We start from the raw sequence: 16,869 nt of genomic DNA, 5'->3' as shown, positions 1-16,869 counted from the left end.
ATTTGGCCAGTATCAGGGCTGACTCTAGACCCATAATGAGTGCAGCACCCCTAGGCTCTCCACAGCAAGTCAAAAATGCTATCTCAATGCTTCACAAGCACCCTCCCTGACAATGCCCTGCATCAGCTGAGTGGGTGCAGGCAGGGGCAGGCTTGTTGCTCAGGGTGTCTGTCCCAAGGCAGCCAGGGCCATAACTGCACGCAGCAGGAAGATCATGAAGCAGGCACTTCACTTAGGCTCCTTCAGCCCAAGCTGAAGTGAACTGTGTCCCAATGAAAAGGCCACACTGGGGAAAAAAGCAACGTTACATAAAATGTCTTATTTAGCAGAGGTGATTTGAATACCAGCTGCAGTAGAAGAGGAAGAACTTGGAGAGCAGAAGTAGGTGTGAGGGAAAGACAAACGATATGTAGGGCTGTAAGAACTGCTCTTCACCTCTCTGCAGAAAATGTCTTTCTGGATCCTGTGGCTGCAGCTCAAGGTCCCGCTAAAAATTGCAGAAGGTTCTCTCCTTGAAGATTTAAATTAAATTTTTGAGGATTTTGGAGAAAAAAAAATTTGAAACAGCTGCCACTTTTAGGTGGTGTATGAATAATTCTTCTATCCATCCTAGAGATGGAGAGTTTCCATCATCATACTGAGTTTCCCATCTTCAGACTTACCAAATCCAGTACACAGCTTACAGCTTTAATAAGAGCTCTTTTACTGACAACAATAGTAAGCAATACATGTATATTCTTTAGCCCAAATAATATTTATCACAACCACTGAAATAGTGGTGGTTTTTGAGTAGTCATAAAACTGACTGCTATAGAGTACATGACAATTTTTGTTGAACAGTAGTAGCAAAGCTGATGTGGAAGCGAAACAGTTTTTCTGAGGTTTAATATTTAACTGATTCTTCCCATCTGAATCAGGAAGAACTAAAAGAAGAAAAGAAAACAGAAAAAGCAAAGGTCTGCATGTCTAAAATCTGTAAGTACTATGTGGTAAAGTTGCTGCAGAAATCACATTAATGGAGCACAGTGTGCATAAAGAGATGGAATCACAAATGTAGGGAAGAGGCTGCCTGCTCCTGCAGATGTGAGCTGCTGTGATGTTCCTGCTCAGGAATGATAAACTAAATGCTTTAAATAAAACTGGAACTACCGAGAGAACATCTGTTTCTCCTGCATGAAGGTATTTTCTTTACTGTACCCACTTAATGCTGTTTACTGAATACCCAGACTGCTAGTAAACACAGTGAGGAGCTGGGTATCTAAGACTAAAATTTGTTTACTTCAAACAAGACAGTGGCAATATTAAATTGCTACTTCTCAGTATTAAAACATGAACTGTGTGCCCCAAGCCATCAAATCTAGTATGTTAATCTTCTGTTTAGTAACACAAAAATTTTCAGAAATAGCCTTTAATGTTGCATAAATGTCACCTTACCACAGTTATCTGCAACAGCATTAAGGAAACTCAAGCTAGTGTCCTGCACATTTGAATGTATGTATGTATAGCTGTAAGGCCAAAAGCCCCAAAAGAGGGTTTTGAGGATAAAAATTTCCTATACGAGGGCATGCACATAGGTCTCTTTAAACAGCAGTGGGATGTGCTGCTAGTACACGCTGCAGGAATCTGGGGCAGATGCAACACATCCCCCTAATGAAGCAGGGTTTGTTGCTGTGGTAGCTGAACTTCAGCATTTACCGTGGCTTGCTGGGGGGCTGTGGTCTGCTTTCCAGAGTGGAGCTGTCAGGATGACTGTGTGGATGCCCCTGCTCCCAGGCGAGGGCAAGCACAGCTGGCAGAGCTGCAGTGATTAAAACTGAGCCACCAGCCTGCACCAGAGTGCATTTTGGAAGGCTCTGGTGAACAGGGGACACAGGTCAGCTGTGGGGTTAGTAAAGAGAAGGGGCATATGTGCCTTGAGTCTTGCTGTTGCTTCTGAAACAACCTGCTTAGTTTCAGCTGAAGGTTTCCAGTGAAAATCACATGGTTTCTTCAGTCTGAGGATGGATGCTGGGGAATAGCCAGAGAACATACTTTCACCTGCATGAAGAATTGCTGTGTCCTACAGTCTTTTTTACTTCTAGCCCCTTTCTCTTTCATACACACTCTTTTCCAGCTCCTCACTCTTTGTATCATTGCCATAACATAAAGTGGACACAAAACTCTTCCCAGCAGAAGACCATGGCCTGGGCCTGTAAAAGTTACACCTGAACTTCTGCCTCTCACACAGCACTGAACACTCTGATCACTACTTGCTGTTCACAAACCTTGACTTAGATTGTTGTGCATATATTATGGAGGAGAAAAGGCACAACCTCTGTTTAAAACCAGGACTCTGAAAGCACACTGCTCTGATACTGATTTAACTATCTATAAATACACAAAGATCAATCACTGGCTTGTATCAGTGTGATAAAACCTACTCTCAATTATTTAATGAATAGGAAATGGCATAGACTTGTCTTTGCTTTACTCTCCAGGTCAGAAAATGTTCATGTACTTGTCTTGAGGTAGCTGATGAGGTCAAATATATTATGGAATAGAAAATAAATTGAAGGTTCAGGTTTATAAAAAAGCGCTGATGTTGGACAAATGAGTATCAGTCATTACCACAATCTGCAGAAAAAATTACAGGCATTTGAAATATACATATTACCGAGCACCTCATTAACAAACATTGCAGAAACAAACATTGTAGTCAGTATCAACTAGCTGCTCTTAAAATTACTTCCTTTGGCAAAGTCCAGCTTTGTGGGTAAAAGGACTGTGCCAATTACTACTTTGCTGAAACACTGAATGTCACTGTAAATACCCTTTATTTGGCAGATTTGGGTTTATTCCACCCTGAGACAAACACTGATGCTAAGTTGTGGGACTGTGATCAGCCATCACATCACAACAGACAGGGACAAGGAAAGGTTCACAATATGAAACAGACTGAGGCCATGCACCTGGATCTGACTCTTCCACAGATGAAAAGATGGTGTGCAGGTTTTTCTATAAAATGCTAGAGATTGTGATAGTATTAAATACATTGCAATCAGAGACAAAGGAAAGCCACAGAAGTTTCATGCAGCATCTGAAGATGCTTGGATCCCAGGTTTGGCTTTGCCAGCTAAATGGTAAGAGGGATTAAGGGGAAGTTCTCATTTCTCACTTCAGGAAAGCTTCAGTCCCAGGCAACAGCTCCCATCCCTTTAATTACAATCCCTCCCATGCCAGAAATTGCAACTAGAATCCAAGGGTTAGAAAACCAGCCACACAAATATTTGCTGATGAGAGATACAGGAGACTATCAAACACACACACACACACACATTTTTTTAATATGAAATGGCACTGGCACACTCTGTGAAAATGACAACTGCAGCAACATGCACTTGGAATCACCATGCAAGAAGAAGCAAAAATAAACAAGCACTTGAAAAGTACCTCAGAAGTAACCTTGCTAGACAGTAATTTACAGGTGTACTGGTAGAAAGGGAAAAGACCAGCATTAGTACATTGAACAAGCATGTTATAACTAGGAAACAAGAACAAATTAAGAAATTCCAAGAACTGGCACATTCCGCGGTATAAAACTTCAAGCAACTTAGTGTCATAAAAAATAAAAAGTAAAGATTAGCCAGTTTGGTGTTATTTTAATGACGTTGCTTGGCCAGTCTCAGTCTTGTTTACCATCAGTGCTTGACCCATTTCCTTGCTGCTGCTTTTTCTCTTTCACTCATCTGCTGAAACCTGTACTGCAACACATCCTCTGGAAGAAACTGCCCCCCTTCCCGAGTAGCACAGCTCTTCCAAGATGTGTTTGATTTGCCCTTTTTCTGAAAGGCATAACCCACAAGCCTTGACCAGAGAGGCCACGTTGTAGCCACTGAAGCCACTGAAGCCAAACATGAAACAGAAGGTGGTGATGCCTGAAGACGAGACTACAGAGGGTAAATGCCCTACCAAAACCACCCTCCTGTCTTTTGCTGTGTCTTACACAGGGCAAAAGTGCATCTCTGTACATCAGGACTGCTGGTGTGCTCAGCATGAAAGGATGTTCCCATGGACACAAAACCTTTCCACAAATCTCTCCATTCAGGAGACCATGGCTGCTGTGCCAGCCACCCGGGCTGCTTCCAGTCCTTGAGGAAGTCTCTGGTTCTCCTCACTCACAAAGAGCAATGCTGAGCCACGTTCAGCTCTCAGGACATAATACTCCAAGGAGCAGCTGCCTGTCTGTTGTCAGTTATGCTCCTTCTCCTGCTGTATTTAATGTATTTTTAAAAACAGTGCAGTGATTGGCTATTTTGTTTCTTTAGTTACAGAAACACTTTTCCATAAGAACACTGCTCAAATGCTCTCTGCTGACAAATTAAAGCTGTTTGTTTTTTAAATAAATACTTGCTTAGCCTGCACTGTAAAATATTCACTCAAAGTGACAGTGGTACAAGTGCAGCACTTCTTATTAAAATTATCTTTCCCTTGTCAGTGGCAGAGTTGTTTACCAAAGGAGAGTGGAAAAAGCCAGGGAAAAGAAACAAAACACTCCTGCTGATCTCAGGAAGTTCTCCCTGGGCTCTGCAGGACACAGACCTCTAGTAGGATTTTGAGTGGGCAGCAGCAAAAAAATCTTGTTTGGCTTTATGCAGTGGGCTTACAGAAGAGGAGAATGACAACGAACCTCAACACTGTGGGACACTGGTGTGCACTGGGACTTTGCAAATTCACTGAAGCCCTGAAAATTCATGCCAGAAAAGGATCTATCCCACAGGTTGTCTGAGTGGCACCAATGCTCTGGCAGTGCATCTTTGGGTCGTCAGTGGCTGGGCAGCTTTAGCAGCAGTGGAGAGCTGACACGGCGCCCAGAGCATACCTCTGTGGTCAGATACTGCCCAGACCACTGACCAGCACTCTGGACAGGACATCACCTCAAACTACAGCAGACACCAGGCAACTGTGGCCAGTCTACCTTCCAGAGAGCATGTGTACAGCTCTGCAAGCACTTGAGGAACTGTGCTCAGATAAATAAATGAGCAGGACCTAAGATCCCAGCCACAAGCTACAACTTCATGGGCTGGGCAGGTCCCCTTCACTCTTCACAGGGGCAGAGGAAGAGCACAGGATCAGTACAAGGTGAGTGCCACCCCATTAGCAGAGCAGCTGCTCTGAAGTTTGCAGCCACCAGGCTGATGGTCTCGGTGTGGGACTCCAGTGCTGGTTTGCACAGTGGGTATTTTATACCCAACTCTTTTTAATGTTCCTCTCAGATTCTGGAAAGGTCATGAGAGCTGCCCTGCAAGCCTCTAAGCACCTTCAGGGACAGATGCTCTGGGGAGATGCCAGGAAACAGCACTCAGCAGAGCAGGTGGGACCACCCCGTTTCACTGGGTGCTTTGGGGAGGGAGAGGAAACCAGAGAGTGGTTCCTTCCTAAGATGTGGCCCCAAGATGCCACTGCCAGAACAAGACATGATACTATGCACAAGCTTGCTTTCTATTTGCTGTAGAAGTCTGATGGACAACGTAACCTTGTTTTTCAGTGGCCTCAGTAGAATAAGGGTCCAGAAATTTTCTGGTGTGCATTGGAAATGAATCTATCTGCATTTTTAGTTATATTTTAAAAGTGCAACAGGACCCCTCCATAGTCCATTCCTTCTGATTTTTACTGCCTTTTGTTACTGTGCAATATTCACAAGTAGCAATTAGAAGCTGCCACACTAGTGCAGTATTCGTGTCACAAACCTTCACTTACATCTACACCCCTAACAGGAACCTGCCTTTAGTGTACACTACTAAAAAGCAGTTTGCTGGAGCATCCTTGGCAGTAGGGTCATGGTTCAGACATCTCTGGGAAATGCCTGCAGGACTTTGGCTGCTTCAGCAAACACTGTGTCCATTTAAGGAGTCTTACAATGAACTTGTATCTTACTATCTTTTCTGCACTCATTGCACAGTAATAATGACTCTGAATAAGAAACAGCTCATGGTATTTTAGGAAAAAGAGATTTTCCTGATTTTTGATACTTTCAGTTACAAAATCTGTAGCTCTTCTTATTAGTGTCTCTAATAAAGAACACCTTAATTCAGATAAACTCTACTACTGCTTGTGTGGAAGAAAGACAACAAATCCACCAACAACATGCTGGCTGTTGGAGGATCCAAGTTTACTTCTGAGACCCTCCTGGTCTAGTTCCACAACTGGTGGTTTCTGGGGAGGTTATCAACTGATAAGTGAAGTTGATAGTGAAGACTGAGCACACTTGGATTGGACTTTGGTGGGGGGGGGGGGGGGGGGGGGGGGGTAGTCTACAAACACAGGTGTGAATACATGCTTGATCCCCAAATTTCATTGTGCCACTGAAATAACCCATTGGAGGGTCTTGGTGATGTGTTAATTAATAGAATTTGCCAATTACAGGGCAGCTACACACTACTCTTGTTATTAGTTAATATAATTAACAAAAATTAAACATAATATGAGTTGCCTTTAATATTTGCAGTGACACACTCTTCCTCTTCACTGACCTACATCCTTCCATTTTGAACACCTGCCCCTTGCAACGTGTTAAAATCCTTATCCACTTGCAAGATGATCTGATCAGATTCTGGTGAAATGACCTTCTTCAGTGTCTGGTGGCTCTTGCAAGTCAGGGTCTCTATCACAGAGCATGAAGGGAGAAGGAGAGCCACGCTTACCGCGCTGTCGTCCATCCTTTCCCGTCTCTTGGTTTTGTGTGTTTCATAATCCTCCATGAGGGTCTGCATCAGGTTCTTGGGCCGCTGGGCTCCTGCAGACTCCTCGGGTGGAGGGTCCAGCTGTGAGGCAGGGCCTTCTGTGGTGGGGGATGGAGGAGGCTTAATCTTCTCTATCTTCCCTGCAATGACACGAAAAAGAATGACCCTGTCTAAGCTGAGGACTCACAAATTGTTTACCAAAGATGACAGCTGGAGAAGCATTTTCAGCAGATTTTGAATGAGGAAACAGTTTGGAATGAAGTCTAGGAAACAATCTGGTAAATCAGGATGGTCATGGACTTTAAAAGAAATTCTCCCTCTTCCTGTAACCCACTACACAAAAACACTACAAAATCTTTCTACAAAACAACCGTTTGCAAAAGTACCTGCTTGAAATACCCCTGTTTCCTCCTACAGGATAAAATTCTGCAGTTTGGAAATGTTCGCAAGATTCTGGAAAACCACAAGACTATTATTTTCTCGCTCAGCCAATGCAAAACAGGGACCATGCACCAGACATCCAAAGAAGGCTTCTTGTTAAACACAGCTGCCTTCTCTTTTCCCAGTGCTTTGTATCTGCTTTGTAAGCAAGAAAGTCTTTGGGTCGATCCCCAGGGCTGCTCTTCCCTGCACCAGTTTCCTGCAGGTTGCACAGAGTGCTCCTGTGGCAGAGTAGGATCAGGTCTCTGTCCTATAAACTCTTGGTTCAGGTAGGGCCTTTGAGTTCCCTCCTGGTTGGAGGAAAGCCAAAGAGAACTCATTTCGCGCTCTGGCCGACTCCATTGCACCCCATGGAAGGTCACTGTTTTGAGCACAGTGTGACTCCAAAGGCAGGTAAAAGGCACACCAGGACAAGAGACCACTGCTGTAAGCTGCAGGAGGGCTCACAGGCAGACAACCCACGCTTCTTTGGGAAGGACAGCCTCCCTTTCTCATCACCAGGCACTGACTTGGGGTGAATCACCCACCATGTCCTCCTGGGAAGAATGAGGACGACAGTAGCAGGTCAAGGGAATGATATGTGGGGGTTTTCAGCTGTGACAGGAGAAAGAAATGCTGAACCAAAATCATATTTCCTTTTCCATCAGACCATCATCAACTCTTTGAAATAAGACACTTCAATGAATGTAAAAAAAATACCACAAAAAGAGAAAAATACCCACTGAAAACCCCTTAAAAATAAGTGAAATAATCAGAAGGATCATGCTGATTTTCAGGAGACTTCTTGCTAAAACAAATGAAAACCCCAGCTGGTCCTTCAAAAAGCGTCATGGTAGTTGCATCCACTAGAGAGCAGCCTTGAAATATCCTGTAAAAATCAACACTACTTATTCTTGAAGAAGTGAGCCAACACTGCAGAGGTATTTTTACAAGAACTCCCCTTGCCAGGGTTTTCCATTTCTGATCACTGTTGAAAAACCCAGCATGATTAGTTTCTCATTAATTTAAGCTCAATTTTAGCTTAATTTAAGCTGGGCAGGGATGAGGCTGGGAATCCTCTTTATAACACCCTACCAGAGACTGAAAGGGGAGTTACTATGAGCACAGGTTCTTCTCTGGGTTGCATCAGGACTTGCTCCACAGATTAAGAGGAGTCATGCTGCCAAAGCAGAGACCAACAGTAGGTCCTGAGCTGCCCAGCTGCACCCATGTGTGACAGCTTAGACTGCTCAGCAGGAGAGACCTGAAACAGCTGACACCCTGCCAATTAGGCCCAGTGGGTAAAAAAGTGTGGTGAAAATGAAAGGCCTGATTGAGGCTCAGATATCTTGCTGATTTAAGGACGTCGTCCTTACATTAGTAATTGCCTTGGATGGATGGATGTAATGGGGGAAGAATGTCTGCCCAACTTGTACCTTCTCCAGGGATACACACACCACAGGATGCTCAAATCTACAAACAAGCCTAACGGCTGAAAAAAGATCCTTTCACTCCCCTTTGCCTGGAAAACAACGCAAATTGCAGGTTTTGGGGATTTCTGTTTAAGAAAGGGGATATCTTCATGCAGGACTGTTTGCCCTGGATGCAAGGCCCATCAATTTCCATTATCACAGATGAGAAAAACTTTAATATTGGAAGAGACCTTCAAGTAATCATTGACCCTAAGCTTTGTATTGCACATACATATATATATACATACATACATACATATATATATATATATATATATATATATATATATATATATATACACACACACTATATATATATATATATATACACAGTATATGTACACATATTACACATATGTGTATCTATATGAAGGCTACAACATCCCAAATATAAATACACATTTGCTTTTTACTTAGAGATGCTGTTTAAATTTTTTTAAGACACCTGCATAGCAAAGAAAAATTTTCAAAATAAGACATTTCAGCAGGACAGACTGTTTTAGGAAACCAGTCTGTGCTGGACTCAAGGGATTGCCAAAGTACTTCAAAAAAAAGATCCCTCTAGGAATACAGAGTATCATTACCACTCCAGGTGAAACGTGGGCTTCTTTGCTCTTCTTGAGCACCAGGTGAGCAATGAAAATATGCAAAACCACAAACAAGCAAACAGTAAATAAAGTGTGTCTCAAAGATTCTCTTGCTTCATAGACATCCTCCACTAGGGAGGGAGTAAGAAAGCAAAGGGCAAATGACCTGGGTTGGTAGATTGTTAAGGCACTCCTGGAAGTATTCTGGGGATGACTGATGAGCACTCCAGAGGAATCCTTGGAGAAAATTATTAACTTTCTTTTTTTCATACCAGTGCCTATGAAGGGGTAAGGAAACAGCATCTTCTGTGAACATTTCTACTCTAGCCTTTCTCATAATTCTGATTTTAAAAGGGAGTCCATACATATGTATTATATCTGACCCTCATTTTGTACATGCATGCAAGGCATTAAAAATTTTGCAATGACCACGAAATATCTTGCCCAAAGTTTCTGCTTCTCTTCCCACTACACAAAAACTATCTTCAGGCTATAGCTGAACATGAGAAGCTTCCTAAACATAGGTCTTAATTAGAGAAAAATTGAAATGGAAAATGGTTTTGAGGCTGAAGCCTCAAACTCTGAGGCTTCAAATCTCTGACTTAGGCTCAAATCTCTGACTGAGGCTTAAACTCCACAGCTGTCACTCAGGGTAAGAAAGCAGAGAGAAAAAAGAAAAGGACAGCACACACCCATCCCTCACAGTTACCAACAATTTAGAGGTATCTGACTACTTGTGTGTCTAAGCTGCAATGTCCCCACTAGGCTTACACCACCCACTGAAATTCTCTCATTTAGTTCATCAGCTGAGGGCAACAGAAGATGGGCATGGTGGGCAGCTCTCCTTGATGCCTGTGCAAGTTTTTGAGTGCCTGCACACAAGCACGATGCGCCTTATGCCTCACCTGGCAATACTTTTGTGACAAGCACCAAAAAGGCAGATGTGGCAGCTTCCCAAAGGATCTCTCAGGCATGGCTTCTCTGCTAGGTACTCCCCATCTCTCATCATGAGACAAAAGATATTAACAAAGGGTTTGGCTCCAGATGAAAAGCCTCCACTGAACCAAGACCTCTCCTGTAATGATTTTCACACCTCTGTTTGAGGAACAGGATTACTCAGAGCCAGGCACTACAAGAACTTAGATACAAGTTCTTTATGGTCAAAGTTACTTCTTATAAAAGGAGTAACAAAAACCATGGGAATTACATCACCATGCTTATGCTGGATTCATCTCATGTCACACATTCATCATCCTGCTCAAACAAACAATCAGACAGCCCCAAATGCTCTACCCTGGAGAGATGCTGTACCACCTGCACATTGTTGGAGGAAACCCCTGTCTTGCCATGCAACTGCTCCCACCGTGACAAGTGCAGCAGGAGCTGCAGCAAAACAACATAGGAAACGTTCAGATTTAAACAGGGCTCCAGAAATATTTTGGGATCTATAGTGACTATCTATATAGCAATACTCTGGTACTTCTTTGGTCTTTCTTGAGTCTCCTCATGCAGGAAACCCAACTCTTTTGGGAAAAATTCACATAGGTTCTTCACCTTTCCAAGAATGCCCTGGAAAAGAGGCACTGAAATTACTCTGTGTCAATTCAGATCTGAGATGGGTTAAAAGGTTGTTTCAAATCACGAACAAAAAAATTTAAAGGATAACTATTATCAGTACAGAAGTTTATTACTAAGAGACCTTTTGGACTGTGCTGAGTGATTGGCAGACAAAGTGAGTGTTACTATCAGTTTTTTGAAGTTAATTGTCAGGGTGAGTAAAGCCAGCCTGTTTGCTATCTAAAGTAATTAGCAGTATACGCCTACATGAACTGTGTTATTGGCCACACTTCAGTTAAATTACGCTGCAGTTCACTGCAGTCCCTTTTCACAAGTCTGTCTTTCTGTTACCTATGTCAGTATCCACCCAGTTCAAAGCAGTGAAGGGGAGCAGCAGTAAAAAACAGTCAGGGAACACCAGGAGTCCTAGAAAAGCTGCTCTGCCCAGACCACCACCTCAATACAGCCTGATTGCTAGGCCATTGCTAATTAAGTTTATTATTATGCCTTCCAAAAAGAGTAAGTATACACTTCCCCACTTAAGGATTAGAAACAGATTTTTCAAATTTATCCTTGACCCCTTAATCCCTTTCTGCTGAGGTATCCTGATGTTAGTGCCAGTTCTTTCTTTGGAAAAGGCAATTTGTTGACAGAAATACCTCTGTTTCTTTATTATTATTATCATCATCATCAGTAGTAGAATTGCTGTTATTTTCCTTTGTGAAACTAGATATACATACTACAGTACCAGGCATATTCTACAGCATATTTCTTACTGGGCCCAGCAGAAGCATGTTTTCTTTTCTGCTCTGTATGTCACCTCTGCTCTGTCTATCCTAACAGCCTGATGTTTGTGCCTCTGCTAAATTATATTTTGCCTTTTTTAACAAATACTGAAAAAACCCTGTAACTATTAAAAGGGAAGTTGCTGCAATCTTGCAAGGGATTACATGGTATTCCTCCACCCTATTTCTTAGGATGCCTGCAGGTGTTAACAGCAATACAGCTGGCTAAAGGGACCGCAAGGAAGAGATGAACTGAGGTTTATACATCTTCCAATGCTAAGGGTCCTGCAGCTGAGAGCTATGCTGAGCATATCTGCTGTTCTGCAAGCACCAAAAGCAGAAGAACCAAGAAGAACTTTGCCAATGTTCTTTGTGGTTTTTTTGATCAATGTTAGTCTTAAACACTGACACATATTCATCTTTTCCTAGAAATTATTTCTTTGCCTTGTCATCGGCTGCAAATTGCAGTAGCTTGAGTCATTGGCTAAGAGATCCCAATTTTCTTTCTTGAACATATGGCACTTGGACATTTAAAGGAAACTGTCTGGAATGATTCATTATAAACAGAAGTTTATATAATTTTCTCTAGAATGTAATTTACGACAAACATTTTTACAGACACAAAGAAAATGCCTTGTTGTGTAGAGAAAGCAGAAGTTTCCTGTTTTCCCAGAAGCTCTGTTAAAACAAGCATTAGTGTCAGCAGCCCATCCAACATCACTTCTGAGTAAAATACAATCATTATCTATCCCATTTTCAGCACTTTCAGCTACAGATGATGCTGGTTTTGAACACACTCATGAGCACACCTTTATGAAACAAGTCCTCCTAACTGATGTCTGTAGTGCCCTGTATCTCATGTCTTGTCAGACATTTCTCAGACCACCTCAGATTAGAAAGGATCCTTATGAAAAATGCTATACTAGAGGAGTTATAACAACAGCACTTCAAAGAAAAGACTGGTATTTCCTACATTTTTTTCAAAAAATACATGTTAAGATCATTCTCTTTGCAGAAGAAACTAAACTAAGTATTCACTATTTATGTGCTCCATAAAACTCCAAGTTCACAATCATACTGAGTAATGGGCTAAATCTACATCTGAATCAAACTTACCATGACTTTCAAAAGAAAATTACTACCACTGGCTTGTATTTACACCAGTGGAAATAAAGACAGCATTTAAGTACTTCTGGTAGAATGAATACTTTTTCACAATGACCACTGTTAATAAACCTTACAGGCACTTGCAAAGCATATGCAGGTATATGCTTAATGAAAATCACTACACAGAAATAAGCCTGGTGTCTGTTTCTGAGGCTTTTTAGAATGCATTTTTTTCTGTATTGTATTTAGAAGGCATCAGTGCATGACATTATTTCTTGAGAAGAGGAAGGGGGAGACAGATATGCTGTAACTGCTGTGAACATCAGAAAAAGAACCCAGAAACTGATTGGTCAAGAGGACTTCCACTGAATCTATTGAATAATTTGTTTGTGTTGCTTGTTTAATTCAGTAGGGAATAACACCATCTAAAATACATGGCAGCTCATAGCTCTGGATATGATTTTACAAGGCAAAGCTAATGAAGACCAAGACCTCAAAACAGAAAGCAAAACACACAGAAAAAGATACCTAATTCATACCCCAAAATCTGCATATCTCCACTTATTTGCACTTCCCTAATGGCATGCAAGAGAACAGGAAACCTATTAAGGACAGCCTTGGATGTTTGTCTTTCAAGCAGCCACACAGCTGTAAAAACTGCTGCTGTGCTTCCTTGAGATGATGCTAAATTTCAGTGGGTGGTCTGAGCAGCACAGCGATGGACATGTCATACTACTGTGTGGCAGTGGGCGAACACAGAACAGGGTTTAGTAAGATTGATCAGCGTCTCTGCACTGTATTTGTGAAAACCCAGAACCTTCCACAGGTGTGCTCGCAGCCAGAAAATTAAGCTGTCCCATGCAGTTTCCAGGCAGATGAAGTCATCTGCCCCCCCACCCCCTGCAAAACAACACTGTCATTAAAAAATGACATAAAACTAACCCGTACCTGACCCTTCAGTCACATTTCACTCCTGCTCTGACACTTTGGGCTCTTACCTGGTGCAGTTTTGTAAGACACGGTTCTGGTGGGCATGGGTGGTGCACTCTTTGTAACAGGGCTTGGTGCCATTTGCAAACCCTGCCGCTGCCTCTTCAGCTCCTCTTCTCGTTCCTGGGCAGCTCTGATCTCTTCTTCGATCATCGACAAAGTCCGCTGTTTCCTCGACCGTAACTTGAAAGGGCCCACAGTCACTTCAGGCTCCTGTGTGGCCAGGATGGAGGCGGTGCTCCGAAGCTCCGCTGCCTCTGAATACTTGCTGAAATAGCTGACTTCATGCCTGTTTTCTTCCACAAGGAATGGCTGGCTGGCTGAGTACATGGGTGACTGCTGCAAACTTTTCCCTTCCCTGAGTCCTGAGTCTTCCTCTTTTGAAGCCTTTGGTATGGTGTCCCTTTTCTCTTGAACTGGTGAAGACACCTGGGGTGGCTCAAACGTTGGGTTCTGATGCTCCTTGGATGCTGGAGCTGGCCCGGTGCCGGCTGGCTGCTCTTTGGCTGAGACCTCTTTCTTTGCTGGGATTTCTTCTTCCTTCGGGTTTCCTTTATCTACCTGCTCAGCTATGGCTTGTTGGATGGCGTTTTGCACCAGCAGGCCAGCGTGGTAGTCCAGCTGGTCGTCCATCAGCACGGAGTCTGCCAAGGCAGAGGAGGGCGAATCACAGCCTGGGTCACTGAAAGACTTGGAGATGCCATCAGCCCTGCACTCTGCTGGAGTTTCGGCCTGCGGGGTCTGCGGCAGCGAGAAATCCGCCAGAGAACTTTCCTGTAGGGCGCTCATGGTCTCATTGGAGGCACCGCTGTCACTTACGTTATCCATGCTGAAGTCGTTGGAAAGGGTCTCCAAGACAGTGGTATCCTGAGACCTGACAGACAAGTCATCCAAACCGGAGTCAAGCTCCTCTGGCGGTGAAGAGGCACTGCCTGCCTTTGGGAAGTGATCTAGAATTCCCTGTCCATCATCCTTCACCATTGTGAAGACGGCCCTTGCACTCATGAATTCTCCATCCTCTGCCCACAGTTTTGAGGCTGGTCCAGCTCTGGGGCTATCACTGCAAGGTAAGTCTCTCACTGTGTCAGCTGTGGTAGTCTGAGTGTTTTTGTCATCTTCTGAGCTACAGGAGACTTTCTGTGCTTTGATGACCGTGTTGTTGTTACCCTCAAGCTGTGCAGCTTGCCCGCACACTGAAACGGGTCTTGTCACAGATGACATCGGCCTGTCCACATGGGGAGAATTGAGGCTTTTGTAGAAGGGTTTAACGGAGAACATTTTGGGCGTTACTGACCGCCTTGGTGGGGCCTGACCCTGAGACGGACCTGAATGCTCCATCAGCTGGAACTGCTTCCTGGCAGCCGAGAAGTCAATTTGCTCTGTGACAATATCTTCCTTCTTGACATTGACTGGCTCTGGGGATACAAAGGAGCAGCTGCCCTGTTTGGGGGACGTTGATGTCGCACCTTGCTGCTGCTGCTGCTGCCTCTCCTTGCGCTCCTTGTACTTCTTGTGAGACTCCAGATGCTCTTCATCCAGTTGATCCTCCAGGGGCTTCTCCTGAGGAGGGTTCCACCATTTGGCAGCAATGTTGGGGTTTTTCTTGACAGCCTGGCTTTTAATGAGTTCCCTTCTTTCTTTTTCAAGTTCCATCATTTCTTCCGATGGTCTCACTTTGCGGACTCTGTATTTTTCTGTCTCTTCCTCATCTTCAAAGAGCTTTGAGGGCTTTTTATCTTCATGGAAGGCTCGCAGTTCAAACTTTGCCTCCTTCTTAAGGGTTGTAAGAGTTGTTTCTCCATCCTTAGAGGATCTTCTAGAACTGTTTGAAGAAGTGGGACTTCCTGGCACCTTCAGACTCTCCCTAGTGTCTTCTTTCAGACCACCCAAGGAATGGCCATTAGATTTCAGGTTCTCATCTGGTACATTAGCTTCACACGGCTCAGCCTCCAAGGATACCTGCTTGTCTGCTACATTTTCTTCCCTTTCACTAGATACTGATTCTTTATTGACAGTAGCAGATGCTCCTGAACCATCCATAATGGAGACTGCACTTGGTTCAGGGGAGGATGTGCCATTAAATGTGCTGTCTGCAGCAGAATCACAACAATTTGCCTCCAGCACTTCATCTAGGTATCTGATCTCTTTAGCAACTTCACTGTCCAGAGATTCATGCCTGTCCCTAAGTCCATTTCGGCTGGAAGCAGGTGAAAAGAAGTTGGTGGGATTGTCTATGGGATGTGGTGAAGCCACTGTGGTGATGCTTTTATGCTCAGAAACTGGAACTTCAATTTCCATTTTCTCTTCCTTTGTAGCAAGCACAGTAGATGGCTCCAAGAAATTGGCACAGTTTTGGTCTCTGTTTTTTTTTAACCTGATGTCATCCTCCGGGATTCTGGAAGATTTCTAAAATAAAAGAGAGAAAACTTATGAAGTCTTAAAAAAAGAAGGCCTAATTTTTTGCATAGCAAACACCAACTGGAAAACAAATCCTAGCACTTCTTAAGATGAGATTAAAGCATTCCCTCAGAGCATGGGAAAGCTCTGAGGCAAGCCATTAACACAAAAAATAGGAAGTTACCTTACCATATGCTGGAAAAGGTATTAAAACAACAACAAACTTTCATTTAAGAATCTCCCACGTGCTTACCATCCTCACTTTGTCATTATTTCATGCCTGTGTCTTGGTCTGTGACTAGGAATAAACTTTGAATTTCTAAGTTAACAGTAACTTGGCAGTTTAGATTCCTCAAAGATTTGCCCATGCAGTACACAACACCTATCATCTTGGTACTCTAAAAATGCTTTCCACACCAAAAGGAAATCTCATAAAGCTGCTACTGATAAAAAGTATTACTGCCTGTGCTTTGCAGAAACAGATACTAAAATGCTGAAAGAGTTGGTGACTCACACCAAGCTAGGAAAAATGATGTGGCAATGGTAGGGAATGTTCAATTCTCAGCGCTCAATCCTGGTCATCAAACATGGAAAAGAATTACATGGTGCTGGATAGACATGGGGTCCTTCCCCATCCCACATGGAAACCTACACACAATTGCACCTGGGAGACAGGAAGCATCTGTAACTCCCACAGCATGAAAAACACCACAAAGAGCATGACAGGGACTGCAGTATCCTCCCTCCTACTTCTTTGATCTGTAGTGCACATCTACTGGATTCATGTTTCTCCCTGATGTGTTGCCTCTAGTCACAAGGAGGTTATTGACATAAA

At 43.3% G+C, this 16,869-nt stretch overlaps 1 protein-coding gene across 5 annotated transcripts in view; it reads right to left on the bottom strand.

The window, feature by feature from the left end:
* Nucleotides 1-16,869, bottom strand: part of PALM2AKAP2 (PALM2 and AKAP2 fusion) — a 269,580-nt gene that overhangs the window by 6,486 nt on the left and 246,225 nt on the right. For 4 of the 5 annotated variants that reach the window (XM_059873427.1, XM_059873428.1, XM_059873429.1 and 1 more), the window contains 2 exons: nt 13,646-16,043; nt 6,681-6,859 (listed from right to left, as the gene is read on the bottom strand). In XM_059873427.1, the coding sequence (XP_059729410.1) occupies nt 6,681-6,859; nt 13,646-16,043 (2,577 nt within the window). Of the gene's footprint in view, nt 1-3,429; nt 3,469-6,680; nt 6,860-13,645; nt 16,044-16,869 lie in introns of all 5 variants that reach the window. The other variant, XM_059873432.1, reaches the window with a different exon arrangement.

This window comes from Haemorhous mexicanus, chromosome Z (genome assembly GCF_027477595.1).
Source record: "Haemorhous mexicanus isolate bHaeMex1 chromosome Z, bHaeMex1.pri, whole genome shotgun sequence".
Lineage (NCBI taxonomy): Eukaryota > Metazoa > Chordata > Aves > Passeriformes > Fringillidae > Haemorhous > Haemorhous mexicanus.
This window is presented reverse-complemented; position numbering and strand designations above follow the sequence as displayed.